We start from the raw sequence: 25,420 nt of genomic DNA, 5'->3' as shown, positions 1-25,420 counted from the left end.
GCTCCATGAGAGATATGACACTCCAACTAGAGCTAGGAGGAGTTGCTCCGCAGTAGCCTTCTGTGGGCGACCTTCGTGCCAGGTGTGAAATTTGTGGTTTACCTGTCCCACTACGAGTGCTGGGAGTGGGATGGGCCAGTGGGCACTGTCTGCGACCACATTCAAGTCGGTAACACGCCCACCACTCCATGCTGCCTGTCGGGTCAAGGCACTCGCTTCTTCTTTGTCCAAGGTATCAGATCCGAATTCCACTATTAACCGTCCTAACCACATTGCCAAGGTCTCTCCTGATCTTATTTTAGATTCCTTGCAAAGCTCTTGAATTTCTGGTCGAGTGCGTGTGCGTGAGATAACAGTGGTATGCGTGGCACCATCTTCATCTGCAACATGCTTCGTCACAGCTATCGGGTGAGCTGCGGTAGAGAAAGAGTTAAATTCTTCGTCTGGGAGCGTTGGGTACATCCCTCCCCCCATTGCCCCCTCCCCTTGGCAAGGAGGTGGGGCCGTTGGGAACGATGTCACCTCAGGGGGCGGAGGCGCTAGGCGGATCCCCGCCAGGTCTTCTGAAACTCCGCCCCTCCTTTCCGGGTTTCCCGGATGGCTCGCGCTTCTTTTGGCGCCATTTTCTGCTAGCAGTATCATGCGGCCGGTGCTTCTGACAAGCGCCACTCCGGAGCTTTCTGCTGTTCGCTCCAGCGACTCCTTACCTGCCGTATGCATCTGTGCCTCTAAATTTGCGTATTCCCTTAGTAGACCCGCTACTGTATGGAACAGCACATTTATCATTTTTCCCTTCTTCCATTTAGTTAGACCCCATCTCGGCACATGACGGCCCTTAGTTTCCAAATCCTCCCGGAGCTGAACGAGGAGCTCATGACCCCGCGACTCCGGCACCAAATCCGGACAGTTAAACCAATCCGTGGGGGTGGATTCCCCTCCTTCCCTTAAGTATCGAATGCATTGATTGAACTCTTGAGCGGGGGTCAGCTTCTCTGCCTTCCGCGCTTTCACCCCGGCTAAGGATATAGTCGAGGTTTCCTCCGGAGGTCGATAATAGACCCGGTCGCTCCCCATTATACATCAAACTCCCCAAGGGATAGCTTAGTTCTCCATTCCTTCACTACTGCTTCTTCTCTCTTTACGGAGAAGTAACCATCAATATTTCTTTCATCCCCTTCTACCGCCTGGTGGTAAGCGATATGCGCCCATAGATCGTTAGCATTCTCTACGTGGTGGTTCCCGGTGCGCCAGGGGCAGCACCCGATCAGGTTCTTCTCTATCACCGTGCCCTTTAATCCCATCCTCGTCGCCATGTCTCGGACGGCCAAAGCCGACTCGAGGTGATTCAATAATTACTCGTTCGTCGGGGCGGGCTGGTGAATAGAGAGGCCGAGAAAGCTTTATGGTTGTAAAACTTTACTTATGTCGCTTGCGGTTGCGATGAAAAATGGTCCGGTCGTCTGAACAACTACGTTAGTTGTTCCAGCTGGCAGGGCTCAAGCCAGCATGTCCGTCTACAAATCTTGTCGGCAGGGAAAAGGATACGTCTGGGATTGCGCTCAGTGACAGGGAGAAGAATCGATAGGTGATCAGTCTATTGATCAGCTCAGCCACGAGTCAGATCTCTTCAGAGGCACTCTGCAGCGTGCTCAAAGTTCTCTGACTTGGGCGGAAGTCGCGCTAATTTTTAAATGGCCAGCAAGCCAATTACTAGCTGCCACGTAGGAATAATTGAGAGCTAGCCAATAGCGGGACACAAATTTACATTCGAATGGCGGGAACTCTCTTGCACCGGGGGTTTTCTGCAGCAACAGAAAGCCTTTACTTTGCAAGAGGCTCTCATGTGGCGGGAAAATTCCACCGTGCCGAAGCACCAAAATCACTGGGTTGTGACAGTGGCAATGACAGAACAAAGAGCAACGGCCTCAAGTTGCAGCAAGGGAAGTTGAGGTTAGATATTAGGAAAACCTTTTTTACTAAGAGGGTAGTGAAGCAGTGGAACAGGTTATCCAGAGAGGTGGTAGAATTTCCATCCTTGAAGGTTTTTAAGACCCAGCTAGACAAACCCTTGGCTGGCTTGATCTAGTTGGGGCTGGTCCTGCTTTGAGCAGGGGGTTGGACTAGATGTGACCTCCTGAGGTCCCTTCCAATCCTCATTTTCTATTGTTCTGTGATTTCTTGTCAGAAATGAAGCTGGAGTTGAGCATTGTAGACTAGACAGAGAAGAGAAGTGCCACCTGGTGTCTAAGCAAGAGCTCAGTACCCTGCATGCAGTTCTGCCAGGTCTTTGTAGCCCATGGGAGCTCCCGGAGTCTGTTCATCCCAGCCCTGTGCTGCTCCTGGGTTTGATAGCCTTCTTGTAACACTGTTGGGTTGCAGGTAGACAGACAGTTCTTTGGGGATCTGGGTCAGGACAGGGAGGTGGGGCCAGCAGGGGTAAGGCTGGGGGTGGATTTGTAGGTGGGGAATGAGGTTGTGGGTGTGAATAAGAGCCCCCTGGGGTAGAGCTGCATGAAGTAAAACTACTGCTCCAATCAAGCAGGGTGGCCAACTCAAGAATTTATATTTTTTACTGATTACCTAAAAACATTGTACTGACAATGAACTTATATGGTAGTTTTAAACCCCTAAATTTGAACCCTGGACTTGTTCATGGCTTAGCAGAAGGGTTACATTTGCATTGTGTAAAACATATGTCAGTAAAACATGTCATTTCAAACCTGTTGTCAGTAATAATTTTGCAGATTATCAGTTTAAAAAAAAAAAAAAGATTGGATTGGCAACCTTGCAGGAGGTATGACAGTGAAGCCCAGGGGGTGACGTACTTTTAGGCCATAGGCTTAAAGTGCTGCTATGCCCAGGGATAATGGGAAGTGAGGGAAACAAACAGTGAGGCCCTCAGGATGTCAGGGCAGTCCTGTAAATCAGTGTAACTGCAGTTGGTCCAAATCCCCAGCTGGTATAAACTGGTTGTTCTGCTGGACTCCCTGATTTGGTTCCCCAGGTGGTATCCATCAGCAGAGCTCCTCTGAAGCCAATGGGAGCTGTTCCAGGTCAGGGTAGCTCCATTTAAGTCAAGAGAACTACAACAAGTTATGCTAACTATGGAGCCCGGGTTAGACAATTAACCACCATTTTGTAACAGATGTATTTTCTTTATTCATTCACTTCTCTATACATCAGCGCTCTACTCTTCCATGCATTGCTGCCATGTGATTGGCCATAGTTCTGTAAATCACTAATACAAAGGAACATGAAAGTACAAACAAGTATGACTTGACCCTAAGCAACTTGTTAACAAGGGTTCAGATTCTTAGCTGGTGCCAATCCATGCAGCCCTACAGATCTCTTTACTGCCTGTAGGATTAGTATCAGCCATGGATCTGGTCCAAGGTAACTCCACAAGATTTCAGAAGTATTATGCAACAGACATATTCTGCTCCAGTGTAAATTTTGGCCCCAATATTTAGCTAGTATAAATTAGTGTCACTTTACTGAGATTTTTTAAAAAAAATGGCTTGTTTCAAATGGAGTTTGATACATTTATGAACAGGGTTATAGGATTTGGTTTCCTGTGATAAATGGAACTAGACTCAGTAGAACTTCCAGTCCTATAGTCCTAAGACAGTGGATTTGTGGTGATTTATATGAGTTGGAGTCTGAATGTTTTACAGTCAAATAAATGACCCAAGTTACTCTGGATTAGCACTTATTTAATTAAGAGCAGCATCTGTTGTAGTAATCTTGTGTGAAAGTCTAAAATTAGGAACCCAATTTTCAAAAGCATTAAGCACACAAAAGCTTCTATTTATAAAACTATATAGGTGGCTAGATTTTCAAAGGACACAAACTCCCATTTAGGCTTTTTAAAGACGTGTCCAATTCATGTTGAATTCATCAAATCTTTTTGGGTGGCTAAAACGGTGAGAATACATTTAAAAAAATTGAAAATATTTTGTTTCCACATTTTCAGCTTTGTTTTAGATTACTTAAATGTTTCCCTTTGACATCTCCAACATAAAACTTTTTTACTTTTCTTTCCAAGTATCATTTTTCACTTAAACATTGACCTAAATTTGGACTAAGGGAAGGTTCTAAGCAAGATTAAAAAAAAAAAAAAGGGAAAAGTTCTAAAAAGAGTTATATATAAATACAACTATTTAAATTCAGGCTTAATGAATCTTTCAGTTAAGTCAAAATGATTTTTAAACTTATTTTTCATTTTGTTTCATTTTTTTTTTTACAATTCCACTCCAGTTCAGCTCAAACCTCCCGTTCCCCCGAATTTCAGTTTGACCACCAAACCAAAAATGTATTGTTTGCCCAGGTCTTGCTGTGAGTTCTGAGCCTGGGAAAATCCAGTCACATGGACCTACATTTTTAAAAGTGACTTCTAATTTTGAGTATGTTGATTCTGATGTGCCCCATTGGAGACCTTCAACACAGTCTCAACAAGTTCTGAGCACACACCTTTCAGACTGGGAGACCCAAAATTACAAGGCATTTTTCAAAATCCAGGCCACACAGACTGGGACTGTCCAAGAAGCCTAGGAGAGTTAAGTGGCCCAGTGCTATGCATGCTTGATGGGACACGAGCACCTACCTCTCCTAGGCTCCTTTGAAAGTCCAAGCCCTACAGTTCTGAGCTTTTCAAATTCCTCCCGCAGGAACCGAGCATGGGTAAATGTAACAAAAGTGAGTTTGGCTCTTACGTCACGTAGGTCCAGATCTCCAAATGTATTTTGTAGCTCAACTCCTCTTCAGGGTCTTATAATGAAAACACTGGCAGTTAGACACCTAAATAGAAATGAAGTGCCTAAATATATCTGAGGCTGTGGGTTTAGGAGCATCTAAAATTTTATCTTCTCATTTCTATTGCGGTTCAGTCATATTCAGTGGGTTCTATCCCACTTGGCAGAAGGAATTTTCAAGGACCAGAACTGTATGAGTTAGTTTTTAATTCATCTATAAAAACTAAATGCACATTTGTGTTCATTGGGGCACCCCAAAATTACAGCACCCAGCACAAATGGCTGCTGAGGAACTGCATTTTCACTGAATGGATTCAGTAATGCCAAATTTTGATTGGTTGCTTTCCTCAGCATCTGTTATAAAAATGAAAAGTGGATGGACTCTGTAAGCACTCCACGTGGGATTTTAAAGGAGGCCTAAAAGAGTTCCTATGTCCCACTGAACCAGGTGCCTGATTCAATTAAGCCTCTTACTGAATTCCAGCTTCCACAGAGGGGATGGAGAACCATAGAAAATGGGGGATGGAAGGGACCTCAGGAAGTCACGTCTAGTCCAAACCCCTGCTCAAAGCAGGACCATCGTGAACATCTATTGAAGTTTTCAGTGTTGCGATTGATGGAACAAAACAACAGTTGTGGACAGTCCTGGAGCGAATATTCACCAGCCTGGATAGAATGGCAGAATTGTTCCGTGCTATTTATTTTGCGCCAGCTGCATTTAACAGTTTTCAAAGAGGAGAGGATGCCTGCCATAAAGAGCTCACAATCTAAGTTAGTCACAGACAGCCGACATGAATGATGAAACCCACTGGTCAGGCACTGGGCTGTGGTGGAGGGAAGGCAAAGGAGTTCAGAGAAGGGGAGGGAACGGGGACCCAAGGGGAGAATGGTCACAGCAATGATGATTACTTCGTGTTGCAGTAACACCAAGGAGTGCCTATGTTGGACTTGGCCCCCATTGGGCTCAGTGGGCACGTCTACATGTTCATTAATGCGCTGTAATTAGAGCTCATTAAGTTTAGTACCTGTAATGACAGGTACAAATTTAATGCACCGTAATTAGCACTATTGTGCATTAGTGCAAACATTTTTTTGGTGACATTAATGCTCAGTAGACTAAATCTACTGCACATTAGCCCATTAGCACAGGTTTTTCCCACCATGCTAATGCACAGTAGAATTAGTGTACTGCACTCAAAGTTTCTCATATAGACATACCCAGTGTAATGCAAATGTAACAAAATGAGTGTTTCTGCCTCTTGGGTTTACAATCTAAAAATAAAACCAGGGACAACAGATAGGTGCAGAGACACAAGAGGAGCACAAATACAAGCAATGCATTTCTCTTACTGTTTAAGTAGCATTGCATCACAGCAGGAATATTTTCCAGTTTGGGCAAAGGAGCATGCTTTAGCAAAGCGGGGCTGAGAATTTTATTAAAAAAAAAAATCCACAACATTTTAAAAAACAAAATGGCAGCAGAAAGTGAGGGACAGGGAAGGGCAGATTTGTTGATACAATAGGGGCCTAGGAATAGCAGAGGTGGAAGCAAAACCATTGTTGTTTTAAGCATGTTGCTGGTTTAAAGTTACAGCAGTCATTTTCACTATTCAGCTATAGGAGCAAACAGACAGTAGTTGCATCAGTTCAGCTGACGTGTGTTCCCAAGTGAGAAGTCCTGCTCACTTACAACAGCTGAGTGTAACGTGCCTATATTTTAAGAGTAAATGGTGATTATGCATTAATCATAAGGAGGGTTTTATCTTTCTTCATCTGATTCTTTTTCCCCCTTTGGAATCGATGGATAAATAGATGGACAGAGAGAGAGACAGACAACCCTGAATTGTGGCCCTTGTTTTTAAAAAGCTAGAAATGATAGAGAGCTAAGAACATCAACACTATTGAAAAGGATGTTTAGTTCTTGACCAACTACTTGACTATTTCCTGAAAGATTATTTGATGATTCTTTCAAATGGTTATTACTGAACTCTGGGATTAAGTCACTGTGGGATACATATCCAATTTCTCTGTTACCGATCCAGCCATGAAGTCATACAAAGGCTGCATGTTTTATGACCTTACTTGTGCTTTGCATTGCTTTAACTGCAATTTGAATAATTTTGTTGTTGTTCTTTGTTTCAGGTTGGATCCTTACCTGGCTGAGAGTAACAGTTAAAAAAAGCAGTTCTCCAGCCGAGCATCCATACCCAGATGGATAACAATTGAAAGAATGCAAGGGTGGGCTAGAGCACTGAGGTTAAACCGTGTTCAGTGGGCGGAGCATCCCTTTAGAGTCTGCACATCCCAGTGCCCCTAGCACCACCCTTGGGCACTGCATTCAGCACCAACTGTGCGGGGAGAATTCCTCTACTGAAGCTATGGTGCTTTCTTCAGCACCCCGTGGGACATTGCTGTCAGTAATGATATAACAAGGTGAGAGCTGTCCTCGTGTTTTCTGCAACACACTATCAGTGCTCTGGGGCACTGCTGTCTGCACTCACACTACTACTGTCTGTAGCAGGTCCCTTTGGTATCACAATGGGCATCAGAGTCAGGACCAGTGTTGTGGGGAGAGTGCCCCTTCCTGAGCTGCTCACCATGCTCACTGAGATATTTTTGGTGGTCCTCCTAGCTGGAAGCACAGCCAGCTCTACTTAGCTTGTGAAATCTGAAAGACACGAAGGAGAGCACAGCTGAGATTTTCAGGGCTGCCTAAGGGATCTGGATTCCCCGGTCACATGAACATTCATGAGAATGGGATACCCCTTTGTGGCTTGAAAATCTCAGCCTGGAAATACTGTTTTGGTTGCTGCCTTTTAAAACCAAGACCAGAGAAGAGCAGTTCATTGCTGCAAGATCTGATAAGAGGTAATTTTCTCATTGAAGCAGAACAAACCAGCAAACCTACAGCCACAGTAGCCACTATGGGATATGCAAAGGAGTCTAAGGGGGGTCGGATACCCAAATTAAATGCATGTTGAATGCCTGATTTCCTCAGGCTTCTCTGAAAAATCTCAGACTCTGTGTCGAATCACTTCGGTGGCTTTGCCTACCTCAGCCGGATATAAAAATGATTTTTGAGTATTCCATATAGAAATCTGGGGGGAAGTCAATGCACGTAGCTAGAGAGCTACAATAGGGCCTGACACCTTAAAATTAAGTTGCTTTTTAAGTGTGTGATGATTCCTTTGGAGCCCCAATATTAAAGTCACCATGACTGACTCTTTTGCTTAAGCATTTATCTTAAGCAAACCAGCCTGCTGTAGGATGTGGCTACTATGGCACAACTGTCTGAATACCCCTACTGAATTCTAGTCAACAGGCTACAATGTAAAAAGAAATGTGACTGAACAAAAAAGGCAAAAGGTATAATAAATCCTGTAGGATTTTCATAGGGGCTGAGATTTTTCAAAGGATGCACAGGGGTTTAATACAGTGCCTAATTTCTCTACGTCCCTTTGGAAAGTCCAAACAGGTAGCACAGTGTTCTTTTACAGTACATATGCAACTTCCTTTCCAAAGGCACACAATCACCAATATCAAACTTAAATACAGATCAAATAATATATACAGCACTACCATGGAACCAAAGCTTCAACCTGTGGTCTGTGTTCAGCATCCAGAGAGTCAAAAGCAAGATTTTTCAAAGTAGCTTAAGGGAATTAGGTCGCTATCTCAAAGGCATGGATTATGGTGCCCCATTTCCCAGTTAAGTAGAAATACAAGCAGTGCATACTGTATCTTTGCACAGGGTTGATTTTCACCCTAGATCAGAGATATTCATAGACCATTAAGGAGACTAGGATGACCTGTTTAATTATTAATTGAAACTGAGTCTTCAAATAACTTTTGGAGACTTTGAAAGTCAAAGTCTAGATTTAGAAGGGGACAGGAATAGCCTATAAACTCTTGTTCCCTGTTCAAATCTCACCTGCAGTGGCCAAAGCATGGCAAAAGATGCTTTGTAACAAATGGGAAAAATCCCACTGGGTCTCAGCTGTAGTTGGGCAAAATTTGGTAATGGGGAAGAAATTGTTAGAAAGTTCAGAACTTTAAACAAAGAGTATCTTAAAATGTTGAGATTTAAAAAATGGGGGGAAAAATAACATTTTTCACTGTTTTTTGTTTTCTTTTTAAACAGCTTTAGTTACATTCTGATTTTCTCCCTGTCACAAAGTTAGCAGTGCTGTAGCAGGCTGTAACAAGCTGCTAGAGCTAAAGGCTAGTCTGACTCTTTTTCCATCACAAAGTTAGCAGCACTGTAACAGGTTGCTGAAGCTACAGCCCAGCTGCAGGCAGCAATGCTAAGTCCAGGCTGCTCAGGACAACTGGGCCAGCTGAGAGAGATATTTAGCAGCTACAGGAAGTTAAAAGGCTTCTGGGCAGGGGGAGTGGCTAAGCTAATGACTACAATGCTGGATCAGGGATTCTCAGGGTTTGGAAACAGCACCATGGGGAAAGAGGAGTAGCAAGGTAGAGGCACCTTCTCAGGGGCTGAAAAGGTCTGAGACCTGTAAGTTAGCCCTTCACGGGCAGTGTTTGTGGACTGAGTGATGTAGGAGTCTGCTTGTGGGGCAGATGTGCCTTGGGAATAAAGGACTGCATTTTGATTAAAGGCTTTCTGAGCTAAGCAATAATCCCAAACCCACTACAAGCACCAAATAGGCATGACTCGTAACCTCCCCCTGGAAGACCAAGCAGCATAGCAAAGGATGGAATTTGCCATAGAGACTGAACTTCTCTTCCCCTCTATTTCATTCTTCCTTTTCCAGACTGAGCTGTGGTAAGGCAGGGTAAGGGAACTTGCATAGTTCCTATCTTTGCTGTGCATATCTTGTGGTTAAGGGAGGAATTCATTCTCTAGAGCAGAGGTTCTCCAACTGTGGTCTGCGAGCTCCATTCAGGTGGTCCACAGAAAGGTGACCTAAGGCTAAAGCTGACAAACATTACACCTGACTTCCCAGAACTTTACTGAAAAAAACAGCAGGCCTATCCACTGCATTAGAAAGGTAAGACTACTGATATTACAATATGAGTTGTTATGCTTTGATTTGTTGAACAAAAAAGTTTATTAAATGGTCTGCTGAGGCCTCAGGAATTTTCAAGTGGTCCCCAAACCCCCCCCCCCCCCCCCCCCCCGGAAAAAAAAAAAAAAAGTTTGAGGACCACTGCTCTAGAGTCCTCAATCTAGCACCTAACACAGATAATAAATGAGCACTAGGGAACATCATGGTGAGGAATGGAGAAGAAACAGCTGTACAGTGAATTGGCTAGTGGAAGTTGAGGGAATTGGCAAGGGGGGTTTACTGTCCAATTGGCACCAGGAGGTAGGAAAACATGGGGTGGGGAAGGAGAGAAAGACACTGCTAAGTGAATAATGCAGCTATGTATTTGTCTTTCTATCTAGTTACCTACTTTGCCATTTGTATCCATCCACAAATCTTCCAACTCATTCACTACCTGTCTTTTTACATGTTTACTCAATCCCAAGATGCTGGTCTGAAGATAAGCAGAACCCTGACAACATTGAACTGTCTGTAAGCAGTAAATTGTGTGAGGCCTGAAGGACAAAACTGAACCAATAAGGACCACAGGGCACAAAGATATCCCATGTTCCTGGCTACTTTGGGCCAGCACCTGAGTTCCTCTAGTTCCTATTTATGTTCCTTCTTGCATATTGCTACCTCAAAGTCATTCCTTCCTGAACTCAACAGTTCCAGGCAGGGCTAATACAACCTGCCTCCCAGACATAGGGTACATTGCCACACCACTGCTCATGGCAATGCTCAGTGCTCATGGCAATGCACTGTTCTGCCGTGCCTTGCTTTGCATTGCTCCGTACTCCTATTAGCTTGCTTTGTACTGCCTGGCATTTGACATGTTCTGCATTAGATTGCTTTGCATTATATTAAGTTCCCTGCGATACGCTGCATTGAACATCTTTGCAGGAGATGACACTATCCTCCAGTGCTGTTCTGCAGCCCTCCTGTTCATGCTCCTCTTAGATTGAATGAATCAGTCTATGCAAAATGCAACATCTTCATGGGACAGCCTGAGTGTAAACCCTGCAACCAGGATATAAAAAGCTTGGTGGTTGGAGCACGCTTTGAGTCAGTGTGCGTTCACATTCTAGATGAGTGCCCCAACCCCTAGATAAAGTAGCATTTTTGTGTGTCTAGCAGCTGCGTGAATCTGGTGGGTTTCCCCCACACCCAGCAAAATCTAGTTGGCAAGGGAAACCTGTATTTGTAAATTACTGCAGAACAACTGAAGCCACATTTTCAACTGGTAGTTTCACCCAGCATTAATGTCTAAAGCACAGTGCTATATTTCTCATCTCTGCTTTACATTGCTTATAACATTGCACAAACCTGTATTTCTGCCTTGATTTCCCTTGTGTTTTGCATTGCATTCCTGCTTTATTTTATGTTTTTTTTACTCTGCATTCCATTTTTCTCACTGCACTGCTTTGTCTTGCACAATTTAGATGGCTTTTTTTCATTGCATTCCTTCTCTCTAAAAATCTACATGTCTATCCCAATGTAAAGCAGGTAAGAAATACATTCACGTTTCTCATTGCAATTTCAAATACACTAGCTCTTCCAAGTATATTTTCCTTTCTCACTTGAATTTCCTTTAGACATTTAATTATTAAGAATGGAAAAGAGTAATAAAGTATTTAAAATAAGAAGCACAAAGGGAAAGAGCTACTGTAGATTGCAAATGGGGGATTTTATTTTTTTATTTTTTTAAGGAGGGGCAGTTTTGTGGTCCTACAGTGAAGTGGAGGATGGGCTGAAGAAAGCATGATAAATGACTATATGCACACTGCTAAAAACAGTGTGGCCTTGACTTAATTTTCTTCTATTACCTATATTCGCTTCCCCCCATAAACAGTATAGCTTTGACTTTTTTATTTTCTTTTGCCTACAAATACCATATATTTATATCTATAGAAATATAGATATAGATATTGGGCTTTTGGAGGTAATGGAAGAGAATGATGAAGCCAAAGCTACACCATGTCTTGATGAACTTTGAAAATTTAAAATGGTGTTTAAGGGCTTTAACAATACCTGGCAGTGCAAAATAAGGAAATTGAAAAGAAGTAAGGATAAAAAATATGGACATTTAAGAGGATATTTTTCTTGCTTACATAAAAACAAACCAGGGACAAACTGCATGTCTTTATCTTTTTGGTTCTTAACCCTTTCTGAACTATAATACTATGGTACAATGGGAAAAACTTTTGTCATACCTTTCCCACTAGCAATAGGTTATTAAAGCCTCTTTGTGCACCCCGTGTTGTAAATCCAAACTCTATCTACAGATATGTTGTTCTGATTATATATATAAAAAAAATAAGCATCTGGTATTTTTCCCAGCTATTGTTTTTTTTTGGTGTCGGAAAAAAGTTTCAAAATAGAATATCGCACAAAAGGATTAGCTTTCTTAAATGTTTCATTACATGTTAGAAACAATTTTGTATACATTATTGATGTTGGAAGAATTTTTAAAGAGGATGCTAAAAATTTCTTGATTAACTAACCAAAAATACTCGTGTAAAATGGTCTATGTGATGCACGGAAGCCTATATGATAAATAATATCTAAAATATGATCTATATAAAAATCAATTACCACTTTCAATACAAAACTTGAGTTAAATTTGGATTAAAATGCTTATGAAAATTAGTTAAAATATGATTAAAACTTTCCAATCAAAAGCAAGTTTTTCCAAAAGCAGGGGAAAAATGCGGGGGGTAGGGGGTATTTGTGAAAAATTTGTGAAGACTAAAATGAAAAATAATTCATATTTTTAATGATACTTTTTTTTGACCATTTCTGAGCTCCCACACCATTTCTGAGCTCCCACACCCCCACCCATTCATGGAAAAGTGTTAGTATCAGTCTGACACTGCAGGTCTCATCCTCAAAAACCCTTCTCATGTGCCACGTGACGTATGTCCTCCTATACCCCACCACCCCACGTACAGCACTTGGGAACATGCTTAACTTATGCTGACACCAGTTAGATTAGGGAGGGTGTAACACCCTCAGTCACCCTGAAACAGATACCTTATGGTGATGGAGAACTCCAGCGGAGTGGTGTACCTATGTGGCTACAGGGTTGCATTCGTTAGTTTAAGCTCTCAGTTTTTCCCCTCCCCCATGACTTTCTGCCCAGAAGCCTGCCTTGAGTAGGAGGCTGGAGGGGCCTCCACCCAGCTTCATCTGTGGCTGGGTGGTTAGGGCAGTGTCTTTGGTGATCTCAGATATGGGTCTAAATCCCTTCAGGCTGTAGAGGCAAATGCTTTAACCACTAAACTACTGGGCAGATGGGTGCAGCCAAGGATGCTACCCTCAGATTAGGGACTAGCTATTTTGGATCCCAAGTGGTAAAAGGCACCTAAGCGAGGAACCTGAGTGAGAGGTGGGAGTTCAGACATCCCCTGTGCTCAACATTTCCTGCTATCTAGTTCTAGGTACCTCCAGGATCTCTGAAGCATTCTTCAGAGGCAGCTGACTCTCTCCCTTGACTATATGGGGAGCTAATGTACTGAACTCCGGCTTAGATCATTTATCTGAAGCTAGGCACCTAATGGTATAGACAGGCATTAGACCTGTATTGCTACCAAGGCACATTGAGATGAGCTGTTATGTCTACATGATTGTGTACTGATACAAGCACAGGAATACTGCTTCAGCTTGAATGCTGCTTCTTTCAGGGTCAAAGTTAATGTGATTTAGCTCACTTATAATGCTACAGGCTCATGCACACAAAGCAGCGAGGCCTTGGAAAGACCTTCATTTGTAGTGCTACACAGGGCAGTCAAAGGGTAATTGGCACCCTAGGCATACTGTGTGCCTCGGTGCCTTCCAATATAGAGGAAAATAAGAAGTCTAGAATGAAGTTTTACTTCTGAGATTTTTTCTAAGGTCTTTCTCCCCTTACCGAACCAAAGGTCTTAGACCAAGGTGGAGCTGTAGCCCGTCAAGGCTGTTATTTAGAATGATGTTCTTGTTATTTTGTCTTGCATATAATTTTGGGGCCCCGCAAATGACAATTTTGGCAGTGCCTTTTTGTAGGGGGCCAGTGGTGTCTGTGGGTGGGTGCAACCCTGGGGCCCACTGCCGCACCCCCTCAGTTGCTGGGGACATGTGTTGTTCATGGCCCAGCCTGTACATATGCTAGTTTTTATGTAGTGGTAAGTGTTTGTAGCACTACAAATATGATCTCCAGCCTTGGATACACATGATAGCTGCTGCATGCTAAAGACCTCCAGCTTCTCCTGCTTTTTTAAAGGGCTAAAATGTACATTTGGCTATACCCTAATTGTTAGGTGTTGCAGTGCCTAAATGAAAGCATCACAGAGGCTAATCTGGATATATACGCATAGGCTGGTCACTGTGATGCTTCCATTTATATATTTCTTTATATATAATTACATGTATATACATATATGTACTCAGTAACTACAGCTATATACACAAATCAATATACACATAAACATATGAGTGTATATGCTTTCTCTGCCCATCTTCTCTCTATCTACATCTTCACTTGTGGCTATGGCTGTAGATCAGGGGTTGCCAACCTTTTGCTGGCATGGCCCACAGCTTGTGACCCAGCTGTCCTTGTGGGCTACAAGTCTACATCCCTTCTTCCTAACTGTTGGCAGCTGGCTGCAGTTACTGGACCCCCTTCAGCGAGGGGTGGAGCAGCAAGCTCTGCAGTGGAGGGAAGTGCAGCACGGGTTGGGTGCAGCTCTAGGACACTGATCCATTGTACTGGATCAGACCTTTTTGAGAGCCAAATCCAGCCCTGGGCTGTAGGTTGCCATCCCTTGCTACAGATTATATGCTAATATAATCTATATTACAATACATTTACAGTTACTTCACAATTTTCACGATAAGCCCCTGTTTGAAGTTATCCACTATTGCATCAAATGTTGACTATTTGGGCTGAAACTTCCAGTACCACATGTTTGCTTCAGGGTGGTTATTCTTTGGAAATTACAACAGAAATGGTTCATCTGACTTCTAGAACGAGGTAGGGAAACATGTCAATTTTTCACATCTAAAAATTCTTAATGGTGTTTCACTAAGAAGCTCTAGTGCCTCTGTGCTCTCCAGAGGGAACTTGACATTTGGCAACAATGTCACCCTGCAAAGACAGCAATGGCATTTTGCCAACTCAGTGAACACATGCCCAGAGCTGCCTAAGCTATACGCCTTGGAAAATGAACATCTCTAGTTTCCCTGCTAAGTCACTTGTAACTACATACTGTACCATCATGAATATGTATAAAAGGGCAGAATTGAGATGGCATGAATAACTGTAAAGCAGGCATTTCTAAATTCTTGAGGGTGTGTTTTGCCATCTAAACAAGGTTGCTTCAACGCGTATGCATGTGTGGTATATGTATATGCACTAGGTATGAAAATAAATATAGTTCTAGTAACAGGTATAGATAATGGTATAAATTGATGTAGAGATAAATATAGATAGCAACCTATGAAAACTTAGATATCTATCAATTGGCAAACCAAGGAAAAAGACAATATACCAATGCAGAATTTGAGAAATAAGCATATGCAAAATAAATGTTTTGTGGTACTCAGGTTAATGGGTACTAAACTGAGGGACTCTTACTTGTAAAATGCTCTGCTCTAAAGAATCAATCCTGTATCGCTGGCATACTAGAGGTCTTTGCAAAGGTTTTCAGTAAATTGGGAATAGCAGGGGGTTTGTAATTCAACTCCCCAGAAGACTATATATGCATGCAGACAAGTAGTGCCTTGAACTACCGCTCGGGCAACTCCATTAAAATTAAAGGGGGGGCTGCGTTTGGATTTTCAGTAGGATGTATTGGAGTTAGGCACCTGGATTGCATAAAACCTGAGTGAGGTTTGAAAGCCCAATTTCATTATTCCCCTGTGAAGATGCTACCTGGGGTACATTGATATTGCAGTGGTTGGTGCTTTTGAAAGGCAATACATAGGGACCTATTTCTCCCAGACCAGCTGGACTTTTTCTGGTGCACCTCAAGCCCAGCTTACTTGGAGAGGAAATCCTTTTTGCGCAGCAGTACCTTCCTCATTGCCTGCTTGATGTCATTGTTCCTCAGGCTGTAGATGATAGGGTTGATGACAGGAGTGAGCACGGAATAGAAGATGGACACCACCTTGTTGAAGTCAAAGGCCTGGATGGTCTTGGTGCGGATGTACATGAAGATGGTGGTGCCATAGAACATTGTGACGATGGTGAGGTGGGAGGCACAGGTGGAGAAGGCCTTGCTGCGCCCCTCAGCAGTGGGGATGCGTAGGATGGTGGCAACGATGAAGATGTAGGACACCATGGTGAGGACGAAGGAGCTGAGCAGCACAGCTGTGCCCACCATGAAATTGATCACTTCAATCTCAAAGATGTCCCGGCATGAGAGCTCCAGCAGTGGCGGTGAGTCACAGAAGAAGTGATTGATGACATTGGAGCCGCAGAAGGGCAAGCGGAAGATAAAGGCAGTTGGCACAGCTGGTGCTAGGAAACCACCTAGCCAGGACCCCAGGGCCAGCCTCACACAAACCCGCCGGTCCATCATGGTAGTGTAGTGGAGTGGGTTGCAAATAGCCAGGTAGCGATCATAGGCCATGGCTGCTAGCAGAAAGCACTCAGCTGAGCCCAGGAAGAAAAAGATGTAGAGCTGGGTGAAGCAACCGGTGATGGAGATGGTCCTTGACTGAATGGCAATGTTGGCCAGCATCTTGGGCACAGTGACAGTAGTGTAGCCAATCTCTAGAACAGAGAGGTTGCTGATGAAGAAGTACATAGGGGTGTGGAGGCGATAGTCCATGCCAATGACTAGGATGATGACTATATTCTCAGTGAAGGTCAAGGCGTACATCAGGAGAAAGACCGCAAAGAGGATCAGCTCAGTCTCTCGGGCATAAGGGAAGCCCAGGATGATGAACTCGGTTACTAGGGTCCAGTTGCTAGCACCCATCTCCTAGCTGGGAGGGGTCTGAATGCTGGAAAGGTGGAGAAATTCTCATTATACTGCTAGGAAGGACAAGCCTCATTTTAAGTTCACCAATTTGAACTTAGGTTGGATATATTTAATCAGTCAGAACGTTAGGGAGGAAAAAAGTGCCAGTAGGTCTATGATCTGGCTGGGCAGTTGTGTGGCGAAATAAGATTGTCCAGGTATTCATGCAGGGCTAGATAAGTCTCACTATTTTAGTTGCAGAAGAAGTGGGAGAAGGAGGAAGGCAAGGGCCTTCCCAATTAGTCTAGTGGTTAAAGCATTCACCTAGGGAACAGAAGACCTAGGTTCTCTCTCTCCTCACCTGGAGGAGTGGGGTGGAACCTGCACCTATTGTTTCCCAGCAAAGCCCTAGAATGCCCAGGCCAATGGGTTAACCCAATCCTTCTTCAGCCCTCCTCTTGTACCTGCCCACTGAACAGCTGGGAGGGGGGGGATATATGGGACCAGGAGGAAAAGAGCAAGTCAAAGCAAAGGGGGAGCTCAATTAAATGTATGCTTTCTGGAAGGGAGAGGGCCCTAGGGTCTAGTACAGGGAAGAAACTTTCCCAGTGCTGTTTATCCAACACAAATTAAATGCAGAGTGCACTGGGGAGCTTCAAGATGGGCTTGAGAAGGTCCTGGGTGATGCCTGTCCCATGTTGGTTAAAACACCTTGCAGGGATACAGGTTCAGGCACCCTCTGCATGAGGAGTGGGGCATAGAGCTTGATTCTTCTGATCCCTGGGCAAGTGTCTTAAGCACTCAATGACTGGGCCAAAAGGTGGGGAAGTCACCCCTCTTCCTCCACTGTTTTACCTCAAGCAGATAGGCCTTCAGGGGTATCTGAAACTCTGGGGGACAAACTGCAGTTCATATGGCTGTTCATGTGCCGTGTAGGCACCTACAGTAAAGTAGGGTGTAGACCCATAGAATCCCCAAAATAGGAACAGAACATTGGCCCAGTGCTTTGTCTCCCTCCGAGGCCTCTTGGAAAATTCCCACCAGATTCATGGAAGGGAGGAACCACTTCACTATGTGTTTCAAAGACTGAAGAAGTTCTCCTTGTGCCTGGGAATCTGGCAGGTCATGGGGACAAAAGGGAGTCTTGAGTTTTTAATGGTGCTCACTGCCTTGTAGGAATAAACTTTTCACATACTTAGCCCTTGAAAAACAAGGGATATTGCTCAGGGGGAAGGGGTGTATCGGGAGTGCTGGGGGTTTCTGAGGACACGGGGCAGTGCCATTCAGAAGAACAGCTTATAACGAGGTCTAATTTCCCCAGGGTGCAAAGTGGCTCCTCTGGAGCTGTCCCAGTTTGCATGAGCAGAGAACCTGGCCTGATGTCTCCTCAACCCCAATGTTCACCCCCGCCCCTTGGCACAGACTAAGGGATTGTGGCAGCCATTGTTTCTAGCTGGTGTGGAAGAGCTGCAAATTCTTGTTTTACCCCCTCTCACTGCTTTTTTCCCACCCCTTTTGTTGCCCAGAGCATATGAGGTTAATTAATGGGTATATTTCCCTTTATGGGTGTTGGTAACAAGGTCTCTTGGGAAGGAACAAAGCTCACAACCCTGGGGAAATGTCCTGAACTCAGGTCATTAGTAGTCAGGGGTGAATTTAAGTCAAATATGAAACCCCAAATAACTGGATCCCAGTGTTTGTATCTGAGAGATTGGCTCAAGGTGCCTCTGTTCTTTGCCATCAGGTGACTGTTTAGTGGTCTTAGTCCAAGAAAGTCCATGGACTTGGTCAATATTTCCTGTCATTGATCCCAAAGTCATTGCCCTCAGCACTAATTGGCTCCCAAGGGTGATGGCTCTGGCAGAGAGGCCAAGAAGGGAATGAGCCAGGGAGACAAAGCAGGGATGGGCTGAGGGATATAAATATGAACATGCCCTGTCTCTCTAGTCTTCTGTATCTAGGAAGTTCTCACTGCAGCTATCCACATTTGCCTATTCTTCAAAGGTGTAAAAGATTTCACTGGGAAGGAAAAAATATATTTGCTGCTGGGGGTCTAGAGCCTTAAAATCCCATCTGCCCTACAACAGGAAAATGGATCATCTTTTAATGCCATTTCAGTAGAATTTCTGAGGGAGATTTTGAAAGAGATGGAGATCCCACAGGCTCCTAGACTGTAAGTTTTTCTCTCTCTCCACCAGACTCCCTCCAAATGATGCCCAAAATCTTAGAAAAAAGTCTCCTCTCTACCATAGAAAATCCCCCAAAGGGAGGAGCTGGTGGAATAAGGTTTTAATTAGTTTTGTCCACCAGCTCCAGTGCTCTTGGATTTGCTCCACTCGTGTTGCAAGTGCCGTGGCCAGTGACAGAATGAAATCTCTTGGAATCTGTTCCTGAGCAGCTCTGTAGAAGCTGAAATGATTAGTAGTGAACAGGACCAGGTAGTACATCCAGCTCCCATGGCAAGGAGTAGCTGGAGGTGGTTGGAAAACTGTTCTGTTTTTGTTTTATTTCCTGATCAAAACATTCCTTTATACATATCTTATCAACATGTTAGACATTTAAAACAAGGTTTTTTTTCCTACTGAAAATGTTTCTTTTCTATCAATGATTCACAAACCAAAAACTGAACCTTTTTTGTCCAAAAGAGGCAAGTATTAAATCAAACATAGCTGAAAATACTGAACACCCATCACATAAACTCACACAATGTCCTGAATCCACCCCTTCTCCCCCCCTCCCCCCCAATATGATGAAAGAGCTGTTGAAAACAAGAAAAAAATCCAACTAAAACCTTCAGTGGAAAACTTATAAGGTGTCACATGTGACTCTCTCTGCCCATGGTTTTAGGACACAGACCTTTGGACATGAGAAGGGGGTCTGGTTTGGGAAGATAATGACTTATTATTTCTCTATGTCAAGTTCCTTTTAATAATTTCAAATCAATCCCCCAGACTTCAGTGCACTAAATTTAGCACCTTTGGCACAAACTATCTTGTAAGAGTAGTTGTGTTGGGGAGAGACTAAGAGTGGTAACATCTTTTGCATGCCCTACAGTGAGATTGCTGGTGCATCCTTCAGATCAGTGTTTGAAAAGATTGTTCAAGTTGCTATGGAGAACCCAGTAATTTTATTTTCCCTTGTGGAAAACTATTGCATTCTGAAGGGGATAAACCAAAGACTTGGATTAGGAGTAGATAGCTCCTTTGTAAATCCTACCTTGGGAGTCACTGCAGCAGGGAAATATAGATACAGTATTCTTAATGTCTTGCTCTCTTAGACATTGGTGCATCACTGTAAAATAAGGATAAAACAATTATCAATACAGTAATCTGTGTTGTACTATTTTATTTTGATTATACCTATTTAGTCACCCATTAATTTTAAGTCCCTTTACATTCTATCAGTAATTCCTTTGGCTAAATAAATATATTTGGTAATGTAGTCCTATACCTAGATATGATTAAAATATCTGTTTTGTTGAGAAATAAGATTATTTATAGACGTGCTTAACTTTATGCACTGTGCTATCCTTGAAATATGAAGTTAAGCATGTGTTGAAGTCTTTGGGTCAAAGGATTGTGCCTAGTTTTTGGATGGATGTGCTTCTTGGAGTAGCATTTACAAAAATGTTTTCCAACCCTGCCAACAGGATCCTACCTATGCATACTCCACAGGCAATTCATTTGACTCATTCTCATGAAATAGAGACTTATCCTAACAGGAAATAGGTGATAATCTCTGGATTGTATGAACAGGAGTCAAATTACGTGAGTAAAGTTGTATATTTGGTGCTCTTTTTGAAGGCTTGGGGCTATATGTGATTAAGCAGGACCTTCATAAATGATGAACTATGCAATAAGATTTCATTATGTAAAAGTGAAAGTAAGACTAATAAGTTATTACATAAAAATGCAAACTCATAACAAGATGATCTGAACAGGCTTGGAAGAAATATTTATGGGGAAATAACATTTCATTATTTCAGTTATTTATCCAAAATTTGCATACAAATCAGCTGGCAACTTTACTTTAAAACAATTTTCAACCCATTATTACCTAGCATTCTTAAAATTGCCTTTTAGCCTTTAACCCTATGGGTTAGAAAGCATTCACGCAAACCGACAGTGTCTATATGATTACAATTGTCAGCATTCAGATGTGGTTTGTATGAAATATAAGAGAAAGTTAAAAAAAAAAAAAAGGCAATCAGACAGAAACAGTTACATGAACCTCATTAGAATCTCATAGAATTAAAAAAAGAACTGAGGGGTTTTTGCTTGCATCTTTATTGGGCCAACTGTCTAGCTGGGAGAGATATTAAACAAGCTTTTGGGCACAGTGTCCTTCCTTTGGTCTTGGAAAGAAATGGACAAGATCTCTCCCAATTATTCAGTTGGTCCAAAAAGATATTACCCCCTTCCCCCCCCCAAAAAAACAAAACAAAACAAAACAAAAAACACCTTGCTTCTCACAAATTCCCAAAGCTACTACAAAAGGAAGAAAGACATTTTAAAATAATTCAAGTAAAATTTAATTCTGTGAGGTGACAAGACTCTGTCATAAAGATTCAGACACACAATGGGCAGACAATACATAAGAGAACCACTGCTTAATCACCTTTTTGTGTTCAGCTTTTCAAGAAGAAAGAGGAAGTTAAAAATAAAGTTGGGACAGAAGTTGGGACAGAAGCTAAGTAAATAGTCTTCCTTGGTGAGCCAGGTTTCTAAACTAGAGGGAAGGGAAATCTGCTTCTACTGATGAAGCCCACCCTCTACTGACCTATATAAGGGCTCTGACCCTGGGTGTTTGTCACTGAAGAGAGCCTGGCAATAATTGGTGCCTTGATACTGAGGCCCCAGGGAATAGCACAAACCCGGCAGCTCTGTAAGGGGTATGTGTTTTAGCAACAGATGCCAGGCTCTTAGGTTTGTCCCAGTAGTAGGATAAACACCCTAAACCAGAGAGAACAATGCATAGCAAACCTGCTGTGATCAAATCAGAAATCAGGATGGGAGTGTTGGTTGGAAAAAGAGGGAGAAGACTGCTTGTTTGAAGATCATGGCTTTGGCATGGTATGAGTGATTTATGATATGATCCTGCATCACTGAATTACCTGGACAGTCATGAGGAGCACAAGGAAAAATTAAAACAATCCATATCTCTTATCTGGCGCTCTTCAAAATGTTTTGGAAGAAGGTTAAGAGCATCGTTCCTCATAAGAGCCAGGGAGATCAAGGGGAAATGACTTGCTCAGTGTCACCCTGCAGGCTAGGGGGAGAGGCAGGTCTAGAAATGAGGTCTCTAGTTCTCTTACCACTATGGGGTGCTGCTTTATAGCTCTTCTGTGACTTTATGATGCTGTAGAAAGTGGTGGCCCATCTACAAGCATGGCTACCGAATACAGCAGAGACCCACAAGCTTTTAAACTTTTCCTGGGATTTATAACACACCTTTCCTGCTTGGAGGATTTGGGAATTTAGATACCAAATGACTTGGCACATATCTGTCTTAGGCTTCTTTGAATAATCCACCCATATGCCCTAAACCAGCAGGTATCTCAGTAATTTAACACTCATGAAGCAGTCTTATTGGGAGAAAAGCTGGTCTCGCTAAAATCAATGGGAATTTTGCTATTGACTTCAGTGGGGCAGAATTTCACACATTTGCCTGAATCGAACTAAAAGCTCTCAGCACACGCATAACTCTTTGCATCATCAAGACCTCAGAAAAGCCAGATATGGGTGCCATTGGCAGAAGTGTTCAGTTTGACGCCCTGTTATAACAAGGCAACTCAAGCAGGGCTTCCCTCCCCAAGGAAGTCCAGGGGAGAATGGATGCACACTGGTCTGGGAATGGGGACTCTTGGGTTCTTTTTCTTGTTCTGCCACTGTCTGTTGAGTGACTTGGGTAACTTCCCTTCTGTTTTACTGTGTTTCAGATTTCACATCTCAAACAAATGGCAATAAAAGTACTATATCAGACTTAGATATTATTATTGAAAGCCAGTAGACTTGGGCATCTAATTGCTATCTGTATCTTTGAAAATCCCTGCCCGGGCATCTCGGACCTCTTTGCAAATCTAGCCTAGTGTGTGGAATGTAGAAGACCTCAACTCTCTTTTTTCCTTTTTTGATTAAGCATTTGACCCTTCCCACTGTGCTTGATTACCAAGATGCATCAAGAAAAATAAAGATTTTTCTCTCAAATGATCCAGTGGATCACCTCTCCTCTCATTTTATACAGTATACTTGTTACTCAAGTCTGGTCAGCAGTTGGTTTCAGTATTCCTGTCCATTGATCTCTGCCAGTATCCGATGGAGAATTTGTCCCATACATTTCACTGGCATCAGATTCTGGACCTTTGCGAAGGTTGTTTCTCCCATCACTGGAAAACCATCTTCAATTAAAAGCAAGACCAGCAAATAAAAGTATCTCAAAACTTTGCTTATGCAACTTTTACCTCTCATGGGACAGACTGAGGCAATAGTTTTTGCTTCTTGCATTGGTCCTTCTTTATTTGAGTTCTGTTTATTGCTAGTGAGCATAGAGACTGGAGAATCCTGCTGAGGTTGTTTCCATTGTCTATTATCTCTGAAATACTTTCTCAGGGTGCTAACAGCTTTCACATCACATGCAGCCAGTTCCTAACTCTTTAATTAGGTCCTTATGGATTTTACTAAGCATAGAGGAAAAAAAACAATCACCTCAAGGCCTCCAGAAAACAAAACTTTTAATGAATAATACTTTGGGAAATGTTTCAAGAAAGTTGAAGAGCCTGGAACACAGGATCCCACTTGTGTTTAAAACATACAGGGGTCACTCCTGCACTTGGTAAGGAGCATTAAGTCATTCTCTGTCCTGTATTCATCATCAAGTGCTTCTTGTTTAGATCTGGCCACTTTTGAAAATGGGACGTAAGGCTCCTAAATCACAGGAAAAAGAGGTCTAAAATTAAAGTGGATTGTATGGGCCAGAGCTACATAATGTAAAATAATGAATGCTGAAAAATAAGTGAAAACATTGTAAATACCAACTGATCAAAATGCAATCAAATTTATCTTAAACTTTTCCCCCTGCAATTTTATATTTGGATGGATGTGTCTTGTATCCTGGAAAATCTGGTTCGTAGAGTGGGCCTTACTGAGGGAATTGAGGCAAATCACACTACTTCTGTTTCTCCTTCTGTTTGCTTGCTTGTCAGTATGTAATCATCCCCTTCTGTTTTGGGGCTCATTCTGTACCCACTCACCACCCAGTACTATAGAGTGAGCCCAGAGATGAGCCTGCAGTACAAGTTACTGGCTCTGTCTGATGCACAGATTACATTTTCCACTTGTGTGCTCTCACTCGGATGGTACTTTTCTCCTGGGCAGTGGTGGGTCTCACTCCTCACTTCCTTGTTTCATGCTTGTTTACACCAGTGCAAAGAAGGTATAAAGTGCTCCAAAGTGGAATATTATTTTCTACACTTTGCACAGAGGTAAATGACTGCACTAGCGATTTCTTTTCTCATGTTACTGTTTGCAGTGTAGAAGGGCACATTTTTCCAAAGGAAAGGAGAAAAAAAATGTGGCTGTTAAAAAAGAGGTTGGGGGGGAGAGGGCAGGGGTGGGTATGTGTGTGGACCTTTTATAGTTGCCAGACACACCTTAATACATAGAATGGAAAGAGCTTAGGAGAACCTGGGATTTTCCTTTGTTGATTCACTTGTCTAATACAGGCTTTTGATAGCATGCTAGGGGAAATTCAGCTGAAACACCAGCTCCTAATGAATTTCTTTGGGAATCAACTTTCCTCAACAATATTAGGCCCCTTGGAGAATCCCAGTGCTTGTGTGAAAGGCCAGAACAATCCCAATAGGCCATAGAAGTCCTTCCTGAAAGGCCAGAATTAGGCATGGAGTGTTGCATAGTGCTTTTTTTAAATTTTCAGTCACAATATTATCATAATTATCATATTATAACATTGCAGTCAGACAGGAATATAAACTGAAGCCAATTTCCTATAATCATCAATATTGCCTAACTAGATAGCACTAAGGATATGAATATGAAATATTATTATATGGGACTACTCTGGTTTTAGTAATAAGAATGAACAATCCCTCGCATGTATGTGTATCATAGTTTTTTTTCCTTGTTCTTGTCCTGTTTATTCCAGATGAGGTTAAAGACATGCTAGTTGTGATTTGTTTTTAGGGTTTTCTTTTTTTTTGCCCATTGGGATTAGGTGGGTGTGAGAGGAAAAAAAAAAATCAGCATCTTTTTTTGCTTAATGATGGTACTTTTTTTTTCTTGCAACACCTGGCAGATGACTCAGCCTAAGCATCTAGCTAGATCCCTGCTAATGGTGGTCTCCAATTAAAGAAGGAAGAGAGAGAAGGGAAGCAGTGTAGTTGTTTGATCCCTTGGGGATCATTAGATGAGCTTCAGCGGTGGTAGTGTCAGGTGAGGATTTGAAAGGCAAAGCAAAGTGCATCCTTGCTGTGGCTCTGACTCCTGTGACTGATACTCCCCTTGCTGGGCACTTCAGATCTAATCATCCTCTTGATGTGGGTCTCACTTACCTGGCCAGAGCCCTTAATTGAATTAAGTGCCAAATCATAGCCCCCTGTGATTTTGAGTAAAACCCAGGCATTCACAGGATTTTCAATTTGCACACAGTAGGAAAGCCCCTGGGG

The 25,420-nt window shown here is 42.7% G+C and overlaps 1 protein-coding gene and 1 long non-coding RNA gene across 2 annotated transcripts; one reads left to right on the top strand and one right to left on the bottom strand.

The window, feature by feature from the left end:
- The first annotated feature begins 7,199 nt into the window (after positions 1 to 7,199).
- On the top strand, positions 7,200 to 12,131 carry LOC109283678 (uncharacterized). Its single transcript, XR_002090948.2, has 2 exons — positions 7,200 to 9,760; positions 10,243 to 12,131. It is a non-coding gene; the product is annotated as an uncharacterized LOC109283678 (long non-coding RNA).
- Positions 12,132 to 15,813: 3,682 nt separating this feature from the next.
- LOC102560177 (olfactory receptor 6N1) lies at positions 15,814 to 16,758 on the bottom strand. The gene has a single exon (XM_006270459.1). The coding sequence runs from the start codon at positions 16,756 to 16,758 to the stop codon at positions 15,814 to 15,816; it is 945 nt and encodes a 314-aa protein (XP_006270521.1).
- Between the last annotated feature and the right edge of the window lie 8,662 nt (positions 16,759 to 25,420).

This window comes from Alligator mississippiensis, chromosome 7 (genome assembly GCF_030867095.1).
Source record: "Alligator mississippiensis isolate rAllMis1 chromosome 7, rAllMis1, whole genome shotgun sequence".
In the NCBI taxonomy this organism is placed as follows: Eukaryota; Metazoa; Chordata; order Crocodylia; family Alligatoridae; genus Alligator; species Alligator mississippiensis.
Note: the sequence above shows the minus strand (reverse complement) of the source record. Positions and strands in the feature narration are given on the sequence as shown.

What these genes read in the sequence shown, in the direction of transcription:
- LOC102560177 (XM_006270459.1), bottom strand. Translation starts at nt 16,758, where the DNA reads ATGGGTGCTAGCAACTGGACCCTAGTAACCGAGTTCATCATCCTGGGC.